The following is a 15,253-nucleotide window of genomic DNA, read 5'->3' on the forward strand; positions in this document are numbered from 1 at the left end:
GCAGAACGCTTCTTGCGATGTCGCTCACAGCCCCCTGTTGCAGCATGATTGACATGTTACGGCAGGACGGGTCCAGGGTCTGCATCATCGGACGCAGGCTTCCTGGACCTGGGTATCTAGATCTGACGGCCAGCCTGAGTAAGCTTCCGCAAAGCTGCAAGGGTCTTTGATGCGCTAGTCACTTCCCACCATCTTTCTACTGCTGGATCCAGGGGTCGTATGCTGACCACCGGGATCTCAGCAGCCGGTAACGCATACCCAACGTGGTACATGCCATCACGCTGCCTCCACCGTGTTTTACAGATGATGTTATATGCTTTGGATCATAAACCATTCTAAGCATTCTTCATACATTTTTATCTCCATCATTCTGGTACAGCTTAATTTTAGTTGCCTCTGTCCAAAGAATGCTGTTCTAGAATAACACGTGTCGGAGCAACGGTATGAAAGGGGGTGTTCTGGGTTTGACATGCTCTGGAACCCGTGTTCCAAATCCCAGGTCAGACCCGGGACTTAAGTGGAAAAGGGACATTAGTGACTAAGGAGGAAGCCACAGAGTGGAAAGAGTAGTCATGTGAGACTTCCCTCAAACGGATGCAAGAATACTTGGGTATTAAACACACCTCTATATAAAGTAAGGTTAATGTGCTCACATTGTTTAACTACAGAATCAGTGTTATTCATTCATCTAAACAGTGCATTACAGTAAGTTGTATTGATTCTGCTTTTTGCACAAACTATTGGCCGTAACAAAAGTAGAAGAGGCTGTTTACAATGTGGTTTTATACCTCTTACTAATGGAGGACAAGTAGAGAATTTGAGTACGTTTAAATGTATCCATTGTGTTTTGTAAATGTTCATATACAGTATAAGTAGTAAAATATTGGGGAAAGACTTACAACTCCCATCTGCAAGTTCAAAAAGCTCTTTTCTATTAATACAACACCCAACATACAAGTCCCACATCATTAAACTCTTCTGCTTTTAGGGGAAAATTACATGTAAATTAATTGTCCTTATTGGCCACATTATTCTATTTAAGCGCCTTTATAATTCAAAAGAAGGAGTGTAATAGAGGTACTGTTTTATTTTTTTACATTAAAATACAGACTTTTAAAACCTTATGGCCAACTCTGGAGGTACAAACTAAAAACCACCATTTCTCCCTTTCGGGGCCTTGTTCTAATTGAATAGAAAATTTTTTTTTGCAGCCTAGTTCCTGGCTATTTGAATCTGCCCCTCTGTTTTCAGTCTGAACTGAACTGAACAGTGTGTCAGGTGACATTTCTTTTCAGTTAATATAATCTGTACATTTAGGAACTGTGTTTAAAAAAAAAAAAAATCTTTGTTCCAACACTTATCATTTGCAGTATAGTATATATAATTTATAGGTTGTACTTACCCTGAAAATGATGTATTAATGTATATGTTACTTAAATCTGAAGAGACTTGTTAATGGATGATCAAATCATACCATTATTGTAACAATACATTTGAAACACATGAAATTCACACTTAGCGACTTTATTCTAATATTGACAACTAGTGTAAGCAAATGTGTTCGATTTAACAACAAGTATGAGTTTTAAAGACTATAGTCCCAAACACACTTCCCGAGAAAATGAGCGACGTCGCTCATTTTCCTCCTTCCTGAGTGACGTTGCTCATTTTCTCGGCAAGTATGTACCGTTTATACTCGAGTATAAGTCGACCCGAATATAAGCAGAGGCACCTAATTTTACCACAAAAACCTGGGAAAACTTATTGACTCGAGTATAAGCCTAGGGTGGGAAATGCAGCTCTAGCCGTACACAGCCCTCATACTGCCAGATATGCCCCACAGTGCCAGATATGCCCCACAGTGCCAGATATGCCCCACAATACCAGATGTGCCAGATATGCCCTCATGCTTCCAGCTATGCCCCACAGTACCAGATATGCCGTCATGCTGCCAGATATGCCCCACAGTGCCAGTTTGTTACTTACCCTCCGTCGCTCCCGCGCTGTCTTCTGAAGGAGGGACACGGAGGGCACAGCGCGCGGCTCTCCTGTGTCCCTCCTGCGTCTCCGGCGTGTGTGTGTTAAAGGAAGTGCCGATTCGTGCACTTCCTTTAACACACACACACGCCGGAGACGCAGGAGGGACACAGGAGAGCCGCGCGCTGTGCCCTCCGTGTCCCTCCTAAATACTCACTCAAGTATAAGCCGAAGTGGCTTTTTCAGCACAAAAAAAGGTGCTGAAAAAGTCGGGTTATACTCTAGTATATACGGTATGTCACCAGCGACGATCGATGCGCAGCCCTGCGGGTCAGCAACGATCATCGCTGTCGGCAGTGCATACATGCTCAATCTGGACTGTCATCCAGGAGCTGCATGCACGGCCGGCGGCTGCTTGATATCACTGAGTGATATGAGCGGTTATATCACTGTGTGTACGGGCGGCCGCCGCCCGCCCGGCCCAGGAGTGGAAACACTAGACGAAGACGCTTACAGAGCGACATCATCTAGTGTGTATGGACCTTTACACAACATTTTAAGAATTTTTTAAAGAGAAACGTTAATATTGCATTTTATTATTTGGTTAAATTATCAAGAAATCTCTTTAGAACATGAGTATGTAATCATTATATTGTGTGCATTGTCAATATGATCATTAGAATTTAGAAAACATATACCATCAAGTTTTTTACCCTTTCGAATAGCCAACGCAACTTAGTACTTTTGTTTCAGATTTTCCATATCTAAACATGAGTATAAGAATCCGGCTACTAGTATATATACCATAAAGCAGACACTCACTAGTCTTCATGCAGATAATCTTAGCTGGTGATGGTTATACTATTATGAGTTCTTGAAAAGGGTCCATTTATGAACCAAAACTTCGAGCTGTATGTTTAACTCTTTGGTTTAAAAAATAACTATCTTCATAAAAATGGTGAGTGCCTTCTTTAGGTTTTACTATTTTTTATTAAAAAAATATGAAAACTAATCTGAATCTATAATTCACATGCCTTAGTACATATATTGAAAACTAGCTGTTACCCATTCTGTGCACTGGAGTGTCTGATTTTCACAGTTGGAAATATAAATGAGTGTTAAAAATTTGGTAAATCTATAGAGCTGTAAATTTGAGACGTCTTAATGTAAGTAAATATTAATCCATGGTTCTTATCGTTACCCGAGGAGCACCCATAGCAGATACTGTAAAAAGTAACAAACATTTGCAATCCAAATTTTGATCCGATTGTCTGTTTGGGCATTATCGTTAATGCAACGCAAGCCACACATCAGTAATTATGTCATCCCCTTAGGGGAGGTTTATTAAAAATAAGAATTTACTTACCGATAATTCTATTTCTCATAGTCCGTAGTGGATGCTGGGAACTCCGTAAGGACCATGGGGAATAGCGGCTCCGCAGGAGACTGGGCACAAAAGTAAAAGCTTTATGACTAGCTGGTGTGCACCGGCTCCTCCCCCTATGACCCTCCTCCAAGCCTCAGTTAGGATACTGTGCCCGGACGAGCATACATAATAAGGAAGGATCTTGAATCCCGGGTAAGACTCATACCAGCCACACCAATCACACCGTACAACTTGTGATCTGAACCCAGTTAACAGTATGATAAACGTAGGAGCCTCTGAAAAGATGGCTCACAACAATAAACAACCCGATTTTTGTAACAATAACTATATACAAGTATTGCAGACAATCCGCACTTGGGATGGGCGCCCAGCATCCACTACGGACTATGAGAAATAGAATTATCGGTAAGTAAATTCTTATTTTCTCTGAACGTCCTAGTGGATGCTGGGAACTCCGTAAGGACCATGGGGATTATACCAAAGCTCCCAAACGGGCGGGAGAGTGCGGATGACTCTGCAGCACCGAATGAGAGAACTCCAGGTCCTCCTCAGCCAGGGTATCGAATTTGTAAAATTTAGCAAACGTGTTTGCCCCTGACCAAGTAGCTGCTCGGCAAAGTTGTAAAGCCGAGACCCCTCGGGCAGCCGCCCAAGATGAGCCCACCTTCCTTGTGGAATGGGCTTTTACAGATTTTGGCTGTGGCAGGCCTGCCACAGAATGTGCAAGCTGAATCGTACTACAAATCCAACAAGCAATCGTCTGCTTAGAAGCAGGAGCACCCAGCTTGTTGGGTGCATACAGGATAAACAGCGAGTCAGATTTTCTGACTCCAGCCGACCTGGAAACATATATTTTCAGGGCCCTGACTACGTATAGCAACTTGGAGTCCTCCAAGTCCCTAGTAGCCGCAGGCACCACAATAGGCTGGTTCATGTGAAACGCTGAAACCACCTTAGGGAGAAATTGAGGGCGAGTCCTCAGTTCTGCCCTGTCTGAATGAAAAATTAGGTAAGGGCTTTTATATGATAAAGCCGCCAATTCTGAGACACGCCTGGCTGAAGCCAGGGCTAACAGCATGACCACTTTCCATGTGAGATATTTTAATTCCACAGTGGTGAGTGGTTCAAACCAATGTGACTTTAGGAGACTCAACACTACATTGAGATCCCAAGGTGCCACTGGAGGCACAAAAGGAGGCTGTATATGCAGTACCCCTTTGACAAACGTCTGAACTTCAGGCACTGAAGCCAGTTCTTTTTGGATGAATATTGACAGGGCCGAAATTTGAACCTTAATGGACCCTAATTTTAGGCCCATAGATAGTCCTGTTTGCAGGAAATGCAGGAAACGACCCAGTTGAAATTCCTCTGTAGGGGCCTTCTTGGCCTCACACCACGCAACATATTTTCGCCAAATGCGGTGATAATGTTTCGCGGTTACATCCTTCCTGGCCTTGATCAGGGTAGGGATGACTTCATCTGGAATGCCTTTTTCCTTCAGGATCCGGCGTTCAACCTCCATGCCGTCAAACGCAGCCGCGGTAAGTCTTGGAACAGACAAGGTCCCTGCTGGAGCATGTCCTTTCTTAGAGGTAGAGGCCACGGGTCCTCCGTGAGCATCTCTTGAAGTTCCGGGTACCAAGTCCTCCTTGGCCAATCCGGAGCCACGAGTATAGTTCTTACTCCTCTCCTTCTTATGATTCTCAATACTTTGGGTATGAGAGGCAGAGGAGGGAACACATACACTGACTGGTACACCCACGGTGTTACCAGAGCGTCCACCGCTATCGCCTGAGGGTCCCTTGACCTGGCGCAATATCTGTCTAGTTTCTTGTTGAGACGAGACGCCATCATGTCCACCTTTGGTTTTTCCCAACGGTTTACAATCACGTGGAAGACTTCTGGGTGAAGTCCCCACTCCCCCGGGTGGAGGTCGTGTCTGCTGAGGAAGTCTGCTTCCCAGTTGTCCACTCCCGGAATGAACACCGCTGACAGTGCTGTCACATAATTTTCCGCCCAGCGAAGAATTCTTGCAGCTTCTGCCATTGCCCTCCTGCTTCTTGTGCCGCCCTGTCTGTTTACGTGGGCGACTGCCGTGATGTTGTCCGATTGGATCAATACCGACTGACCCTGAAGCAGAGGCCTTGCTTGACTTAGGGCATTGTAAATTGCCCTTAGTTCCAGGATATTTATGTGAAGAGACGTTTCCATGCTTGACCACAAGCCCTGGAAATTTCGTCCCTGTGTGACTGCTCCCTAGCCTCTCAGGCTGGCATCCGTGGTCACCAGAATCCAGTCCTGAATGCCGAATCTGCGGCCCTCTAGAAGATGAGCACTCTGCAACCACCACAGGAGAGACACCCTTGTCCTTGGAGATAGGGTTATCCGCTGATGCATCTGAAGATGCGATCCGGACCATTTGTCCAGCAGATCCCACTGAAAAGTTCTTGCATGGAATCTTCCGAATGGAATCGCTTCGTAAGAAGCCACCATCTTTCCCAGGACCCTTGTGCATTGATGCACTGACACTTGTCCTGGTTTCAGGAGGTTCCTGACTAGCTCGGATAACTCCCTGACCTTCTCCTCCGGGAGAAACACCTTTTTCTGGACTGTGTCCAGAATCATCCCTAGGAACAGTAGACGTGTTGTTGGAATCAGCTGCGATTTTGGAATATTTAGAATCCACCCGTGCTGACGTAGCACTACCTGAGATAGTGCTACTCCGACCTCTAACTGTTCCCTGGACCTTGCCCTTATCAGGAGATCGTCCAAGTAAGGGATAATTAAGACGCCTTTTCTTCGAAGAAGAATCATCATTTCGGCCATTACCTTGGTAAAGACCCGTGGTGCCGTGGACAATCCAAACGGCAGCGTCTGAAACTGATAATGACAGTTTTGTACCACAAACCTGAGGTACCCTTGGTGAGAAGGGTAGATTGGGACATGGAGATAAGCATCTTTGATGTCCAGAGACACCATATAGTCCCCTTCTTCCAGGTTCGCTATCACTGCTCTGAGTGACTCCATCTTGAATTTGAACCTTTTTATGTAAGTGTTCAATGATTTCAGATTTAAAATCGGTCTCACCGAGCCGTCCGGCTTCGGTACCACAAACAGCGTGGAGTAATACCCCTTTCCCTGTTGTAGGAGGGGTACCTTGATTATCACCTGCTGGGAATACAGCTTGTGAATAGCTTCCAATACTGCCTCCCTGTCGGAGGGAGACGTTGGTAGAGCAGACTTCAGGAACCGGCGGGGGGAGACGTCTCGAATTCCAATTTGTACCCCTGTGATACTACCTGCAGGATCCAGGGGTCCACTTGCGAGTGAGCCCACTGCGCGTTGAAATTTTTGAGACGGGCCTCCACCGTGCCTGAGTCCGCTTGTAAAGCCCCAGCGTCATGCTGAAGACTTGGCAGAAGCGGGGGAGGGCTTCTGATCCTGGGAAGAGGCTGCCTGCTGCAGTCTTTTTCCCCTTCCTCTGCCCCGGGGCAGAAATGAGTGGCCTTTTGCCCGCTTGCCCTTATGGGGACGAAAGGACTGAGTTTGAAAAGACGGTGTCTTTTTCTGCTGAGAGGTGACCTGGGGTAAAAAGGTGGATTTCCCAGCCGTCGCCGTGGCCACCAGGTCCGATAGACCGACCCCAAATAACTCCTCCCCTTTATACGGCAAAACTTCCATATGCCGTTTGGAATCCGCATCACCTGACCACTGTCGTGTCCATAAACTTCTTCTGGCAGAAATGGACAGCGCACTTACTCTTGATGCCAGGGTGCAAATATCCCTCTGTGCATCTCGCATATATAGTAATGCATCCTTTAAATGCTCTATAGTCAATAATATACTGTCCCTATCCAGGGTATCAATATTTTCAGTCAGGGAATCCGACCAAGCCACTCCAGCGCTGCACATCCAGGCTGAGGCGATTGCTGGTCGTAGTATAACACCAGTATGTGTGTATATACCCTTTAGGATATTTTCCAGCTTTCTATCAGCTGGTTCCTTGAGGGCGGCCGTATCAGGAGACGGCAACGCCACTTGTTTTGATAAGCGTGTGAGCGCCTTATCTACCCTAGGGGGTGTTTCCCAACGCGCCCTAACCTCTGGCGGGAAAGGGTATAATGCCAATAATTTATTAGAAATCAGCAGTTTTTTATCGGGGGAAACCCACGCTTTGTCACACACCTCATTTAATTAATCTGATTCAGGAAAAACTATGGGTAGTTTTTTCACACCCCACATAATACCCCTTTTTGTGGTACTTGTAGTATCAGAAATGTTCAAAGCCTCCTTCATTGCCGTGATCATGTAACGTGTGGCCCTACTGGACATTACGTTTGTCTCGTCACCGTCGACGCTGGAGTCAGTATCCGTGTCTGGGTCTGTGTCGACCATCTGAGGTAACGGGCGCTTTAGAGCCCCTGACGGTGTTTGAGACGCCTGGACAGGCACTAACTGATTTGCCGGCTGTCTCATGTCGTCAACAGTTTTTTGCAAAGTGCTGACACTGTCACGTAATTCCTTCCATACGACCATCCAGTCAGGTGTCGACTCCCTAGGGGGTGACATCACTATTACAGGCAATTGCTCCGCCTCCACATTTTCCTCCTCATACATGTCGACACAATCGTACCGACACACAGCACACACACAGGGAATGCTCTGATAGAGGACAGGACCCCACGAGCCCTTTGGGGAGACAGAGGGAGAGTTTGCCAGCACACACCAGAGCGCTATATATATACAGGGATAACCTTATATAAGTGTTTCTCCCTTCTATAGCTGCTGTATTTGTATTATCTGCCAATTAGTGCCCCCCCTCTCTTGTTTTACCCTGATTCTGTAGCAGGACTGCAGGGGAGAGTCAGGGAGCCGTCCTTCCAGCGGAGCTGTGAGGGAAAATGGCGCTTGTGTGCTGAGGAGATAGGCTCCGCCCCCTTTTCGGTGGCCTTTTCTCCCGCTTTTTTTAGGAAAACTGGCAGGGGTTAAATGCATCCATATAGCCCAGGAGCTATATGTGATGCATTTCTTTAGCCATATAAGGTTTAAAACGTGTTTTATTGCGTCTCAGGGCGCTCCCCCCCAGCGCCCTGCACCCTCAGTGACCGGAGTGTGAAGTGTGCTGAGAGCAATGGCGCACAGCTGCAGTGCTGTGCGCTACCTTATTGAAGACAGGAACGTCTTCTGCCACCGATTTTTCCGGACCTCTTCGCTCTTCTGGCTCTGTAAGTGGGCCGGCGGCGCGGCTCCGGGACCCATCCAAGCTGAGCCTGTGATCGTCCCTCTGGAGCTAATGTCCAGTAGCCAAGAAGCCCAATCCACTCTGCATGCAGGTGAGTTCGCTTCTTCTCCCCTTAGTCCCACGATACAGTGAGCCTGTTGCCAGCAGGTCTCACTGAAAATAAAAAACCTATTTAAACTTTTACTCTAAGCAGCTCAGGAGAGCTACCTAGCATACACCCTTCTCGGCCGGGCACAAAAATCTAACTGAGGCTTGGAGGAGGGTCATAGGGGGAGGAGCCGGTGCACACCAGCTAGTCATAAAGCTTTTACTTTTGTGCCCAGTCTCCTGCGGAGCCGCTATTCCCCATGGTCCTTACGGAGTTCCCAGCATCCACTAGGACGTCAGAGAAATTCTGATTTCGTAGTTTTCCGATTTCCCACCTGCAGAATACCTATGTTACATTTCAGCTTCCTAACATATCGGGAAGTAAGAGAATTAATTGTCAGTCAGTGAGTGAGGGTTTTTGTGTGTGTGTGTGTGTGTGTGTGTATATATATGTAACATATTAGTGTCTTCAATTTACGGATTCACAGCTTTTGTACAGGAGTTCCTCACGATGTGCTGCCAGCTAGCATGGAATTTGTAACTGGAGATATGTACATTACAAGCTTTTTTTTTTTTAATAAATACTCAGCAGAAGGATGAAGTACATAAAAAGCACAAAGAAAACTTTTTGTCTTCTATTTTTATAATTGATATAACTAATCCCAAATTGGACTGGTTACATAATCCAACATGTTAGACAATTGTGAATCACTGATTCTGACCCAAATATTCTTGGAATTGGCGAGTCAGGGATTTTCAACACACTGTATTTTGCTGATCAGCCAACAAATCGGGAATCAAGCCGACAACCAGGGAAAAGAATTGGCCTAACTGATGTTTGGGCTACATTAGACCACTAGGTCTAGATGAAACATAGCTGTAAATATTTTTATTATTAAAAAAAATAAATCTCAATTTCAGGCCTGGAAAATGTTTTCTCTAAGAAATTTCCTTTAGCACAAGCCTGAGGAAGGCTTCTGCATTCAGCATTGCTTAATTCTAACGCTTCTATCGAACCGGTCTTCAGTAATTTATTTTTGCATTCCTAAATAAATTAATCTCCTAGCCAAACCTAAAGTAATTGACTAACAGTTCATAGAATAGCTATTACTTTAATTTACCAACATATATAACTGGTTCTGTGGCAGATTGGTTGCGGTCGCTATTTTACCTGGTTTCAGTAATCCATATAACCTGTATCTTTTACTTGTGATAAGCTTTGCTTACATACTGCCATCAGGCCACCTCCCGCTTGCTTGCACCTCATGTCATCTGTCTGTCGCCCCTCCCCACTAGATTGTTAGCTCTTCAGAGCAGGGCCCTCTTTCCTCTTGTTGTCAAAACCCTCTTCTCGACACATTTCACTCGCAGCTCTCCCTAACTCAGCGACCATCTTTACCGCTTTTTTTTTCCTGCTGGTAAAGGCTCATCTCTATCTATGGCCGCCAGCCCCAAGTAGTACAATGATCACTCCCTCGCTACTTACATCTTAGCTGTATTATGTCTTGAGAATTGTGGTGCTCTTTGTTACCTGTACTCTATTTTTGTTATTTTACTGTAATGCTAAGTTATCCCTGTGCTGTCCTTTGTACGGTGCTGCGAAACACTTGTGGCGCCCTATAAATAAAATGTAATAATAATGATAATAATAGACATTTACCCCAGGGAAATGGCAACTGCTTTTAATTACGAAGTCTACATGAGAGCATATTTTTGACAACAACAGTGAAATGACTTTCAGTACACAGGGGTTACAGTGTAGCACCTATCAATAATAATGGGGACTGTGGTCTGCCGTGGTAGTATGCCTTTTGCAGAAGACTTAAGGTGAATACACACTTACCGAGAAAGTAAACAACGTTGTTCATTTTCACCCTTCCTGAGCAACGTCATTTACTTTCTCGGCAAGTGTGTATGCCTGTGACGTCGAGAGTTGTGCGGCCCCACAGGTCGTTAACGACCCTCGCTGCCAGCCATGCATGCAGCTCAATTTGGACTGTCGTCCAGGAACTGCAGGCATGGCCTGGCCGTGGCGTGATGTCACTAAGCGATATGGTCATCATATTGCTCAGTAGGTATGCACTGGCGCCGACCGCCCAGGAGGTTGAAACACTAGGCGATGTCGCTCATAGAGCATGTCACCTAGTGTGTACCCCCCTTTACAGATGTGTCCACATACATCTATCTATCTTCTGTGCTCTACAAGTCATGTTACACATAACCCATGAGTGCTGAGTGACGAGGTAGGTGTAGAGGGTCTTTTTTGTCGTGACTTTCTGTTAACATATCATCTTATTACAAAACAATGCTAATAGGACGTACAAGCAGCTTCTAGATGTACTTGAACACATCTGTATGTGGAATTTCCTGCATTAGGCTGTTCTTACATAGGGGTCTATTCATGAAGCAATGAAAAGAGTGGAGAACCAATCAGCAGTGAACAGTTACCAAATGCATTCTATAAAATTGTACATAGCAGCTGATTGGTTACCATGGGCAACTTCTCCACTCTTTTTACTGCTTACTAAATAGACCACAAAGCTAGGATACATAAAATTACACAAAACTGCGGTTTGTGTCATTTGATGAAAAAACTGCTTGATAAAATGTCCCGATATCAACAAACTGTTTCACACTTCTCAGACCTCAAAAGTGAAGGAGAGGATTTTCTGATCAGTATGTGAAGTTCTCACCTAAACGAATTAGGGAGAACTAGAAGTTTCTAGAATGGGATAATGCGGCCCCTCTTATTATGGAGACACGGAACTCTTAAAAACCATTTACATGGAAGCCTTTTGTGGCAGTTATTTGCCCACACTAACAACCCAGTTGGTAAAGCATTAACTAACAGAGCTTCCATAGAGAAACATTTGTAAGACAGTCACCTCCTGCACAAGGTTGGATTATAGGCCTGCTAAATGATTAATAAAAAGACCTTTTAATTACAAAACTTTCTACTTACGCATTTTTTTTTAGGGACACAATGGAAGAGGGAATGTGTAACATTTTTATTAAGTGTTCCTTATATAACGAGGACCATTGATTATGGAATAAAAAGAGGAACCATTGCCATTTAAATGTTTTGACTCAGCTGTTGTCTGAGGCTGTAAAGACATAAAATCATTTCACACATAATAATCAATGTTTTTCTTTAATTCTCTCAAACATGACGGAGATCAAATAAGTATTTTTTTTTGTTTGTTTGTTTGTTTGTTTCAATACATAGAAGACATTTTCAAAGAGAAGTGATTGCAGGTGCTGTGTACAACATAATACATAGGTTTATTCTTTCCTTCGGTGAAACATTACACTTAAAGGAAAAAATAGAATTCGAAGATGAGCAAATGTGAACTGTGGAAACTGTTGTAAATACGTTGTACTTGGGCTTTCCAGAAATCCGCCTTTGTCCATATTATAATGCGTCCGTGTTTTGTCACTTAACAGTCTATTAAACTAGACTGAAACCATATACTGTACAAGTAAGAACAATGTAACATTTGGTGTAATATTTACAAAATGTCATTTTAAACATAACAAGCTGATCAAATACATCTGAGTGTTGTGCTATCAGTAGAAGAATGATGGGTCTGCCAAAACATGTGCATTCACCTTGGTAGTTTTCCCTGCATCTGAGAACACTGTACAATTCACTGTTCTGTGGCATAAAGATGATTTCACAATGAAGCTGCGTCTTTTACATGCAATAAAAAAAAAAACAGAAAAAATCCTGGATTGTCCATTTTCACATTAAATTCTCGGTATGAGGGACCTGCAGTCGTTCTTGCATAGAAGAGAAACATGCTATGAGCTTGTGCCATTAGTTCCGAAAAATCTGCCCAGGAATTCTTCTACATTGCTCAAAAAAGGTCTTGAACATTTGTGCCTGGTCTACGCTAACATACTGCCAGGCTGAGGATTGGCTTCCAGTGTCTCACAAATACTGTAGCTTTACCAGCTGGCTCGGACAGCTTCAATGTCACTCACCAAGTTCTGAGCCAAGCATATGCCAAATATCTGGGAGAGAAAAAAAAGCGAATGCTTAGATGAATCTGTGGCATTAAGACATCCTTATTCCGCTCATCAGCCACAATTGTAGATTTGAAATAAATGAAGAATACATTTTAACATGTCATTTCAGAAAGAGATAGGTTTGCAAAACAAGTGAACTGTACAGTAGCTGATAAACAAAAGAGTGCATTTTCCTGCACAGAAGTAGCCTGAGATGTTTATCTGAAGAAAGCTCAAACACAGTCACACCACCAAGACACAGCTGCTGATTCAGTAGATCTTTATACTTTAACTCATTGTGGAATTCCAGTGTAGGCGACCAATGCACTCAGTCATTCTGTACATTCAGTGTACTGTTCATTCTTAACATACTGAGGAAACCGAAATGGGTTACTACATGAGTGAGGGGGAGATAATATGAGACAGACCAAATGTGTTACAGTGAAGATACATGGCTTGCATCCTGAGTGACACCACCATACCCACAACATAGAGTGACAATGCTCCCTCTGGTGGTGCCATGCAGTGGTGCATGCACATCTGTCTGGGCAGACTATAGCAATGATGAGAAATGTGGCAGACCTATAAAGAGTAGTAAATTCTACATGTTTAAGCAAATTAGGTTTGCTATTTCCAAAACGACATCTTTATATTCTCAATCTAAAAAGCATGGTAGCAAAAGGGCAGTCCCTATATTATATTTCAAATTGCCACACCAAACCTAGAGTTGCATATAATCAGTTGATCTGATCTTTTCCTACATTACATTTAATGGCCAGTGGAACCTGTAGCCAAAGTACACTTACAGTAACTGCAAGGTAAGCACGGAAGCATAACACATGAATCAGAAATGTCATCCGCCTTTTTATGAAGAACATTTCCTCATTACATTTTTAATTCATTTGTGAATACTTCAGTCTCCATTTGCTGCTTTACCAGTGCAAATGTTTTAGTAATGAAAGTGCTGGACATACAGTATGTGGCATTTCAGAGTGATCACTGTTCTTCCTATTAGGAGTTCACTTACCTGTAGTAGGGCAATGCCTATGAAGACCCCGGCCACAATGGTTAGGTTGTCTTGTAGCCACTTCTCAAACTGTGGAACACAGCCCTTGGTGTGAATGGTCGCTTGCTGATCTAGTTCCTTTATGTTGAGAAGATAACACTATTATGAGCTCAGAGCAGCCAAGACCGGGACATGCAAACCCTATTTGGAAATAGTGCCTCCTGTGCCTTGGGAGAAATGTTTCAAACAGCAATAAGATACCACCTAAACAGCTCTTAACTCAAACAGGGCCTGTGGCATGGCAGTTGACATGGCTCATTGGCTGGTAGTTTATCACTTTTTAAGGTTCTTAGGGCAGCATTCAATTCTTTTCACCCCCTTCCACACCCGGTCTGTTTCTGCTGACGGGAGTGGTATAATCATTTCAGCTCGCTACCCCTGGAGTAGCGGAGGCGCCCAACCCTTTATGCAGCTAAACCGGATTACTATGGGCGTTATATGTGCAATAACGGGGATCACTTTAGAAAGGAGATTGGGCGTGATATATCATTTGAATACCGCCCTTAAGGTGGGTACACACTAATAGATATATCTGCAGATCAATTGATCTGCAGATATATCTATGGACAGATCGGGCAGTGTGTTGAGCATACACACTGCCCGATCCGTCGGGGACTGACGTCATGAACTGGGCGGGCGTGTACACACGCCCGCCCAGTTCAGCTGTCAATCACCGCCGGCCGCCGCAGCATGTGTACGGGCGGTCGGCCACACACAGCGACGTGCCAATATATCAGTAGATATATTGTCCGTCGGCTGTGCTGCGCGGCCGACGCGATACGTCTGTGAACGACGGAGTTCACAGACGTTATCGGCCGTACACACTGGCCGACGGTCCCGCGATATATCGGCCGTTCAAGAGAACGGCCGATATATCGACCAGTATGTACGGGCCTTTAGTGTTTTATAATAGCCTAATGTTAGCTCCAGCCCTGAGGACTGCACACTTAATCCTAAACAGATTCCTGTTTAAAATAAATAAATAAAAAACAACACCTCCATAAGAAACGGAAATATTGACAAACTCATTCTATAAATCAGGAGTCTTCAGGCCCGTACACACTGGTCGATATATCGGCCGTTCTCCTGAACGGCCGATATATCGCGGGACCGTCGGCCAGTGTGTATGGCCGATACATCTGTGAACTCCGTCGTTCACAGACGTATCGCGTCGGCCGCGCAGTACAGCTGATGGCCAATATATCTACAGATATATTGGCACGGGGCGGTCGGCGGTGACACACAGACACACACTTATATACAGACAGTACAGGCAGACTTGTAATCATTTCTTCCAGAGCGCACCGGAGGATCTTAAAAAAAAAAAAAAGGAAACACATAAACCAGTGCTTGGAGGGCCAGGGAGAGCACCTCAGCGGGCCGTGGGTTTAAGACCCCTGCTATAAATCATAAATCATATAACCTGGAAAAATGTGTCAGTATATAGAATGTAGGCCTTTATAGGTGTTATGTCTAAAGATATGAT

The 15,253-nt window shown here is 44.4% G+C and overlaps 1 protein-coding gene across 3 annotated transcripts in view; it reads right to left on the minus strand.

Moving 5' to 3' along the window:
- Nucleotides 1-11,825: 11,825 nt before the first annotated feature.
- The window catches only part of TSPAN5 (tetraspanin 5), a 211,563-nt gene continuing 208,135 nt past the window's right edge, over nucleotides 11,826-15,253 (minus strand). For all 3 annotated transcript variants that reach the window (XM_063917710.1, XM_063917692.1, XM_063917699.1), the window contains 2 exons: nucleotides 13,729-13,845; nucleotides 11,826-12,707 (listed from right to left, as the gene is read on the minus strand). In XM_063917710.1, the coding sequence (XP_063773780.1) occupies nucleotides 12,642-12,707; nucleotides 13,729-13,845 (183 nt within the window). In that variant the 3' untranslated portion in view covers nucleotides 11,826-12,641. The remainder of the gene's footprint in view (nucleotides 12,708-13,728; nucleotides 13,846-15,253) is intronic.

The sequence above is a fragment of the Pseudophryne corroboree genome, chromosome 1 (assembly GCF_028390025.1).
Source record: "Pseudophryne corroboree isolate aPseCor3 chromosome 1, aPseCor3.hap2, whole genome shotgun sequence".
In the NCBI taxonomy this organism is placed as follows: domain Eukaryota; kingdom Metazoa; phylum Chordata; class Amphibia; order Anura; family Myobatrachidae; genus Pseudophryne; species Pseudophryne corroboree.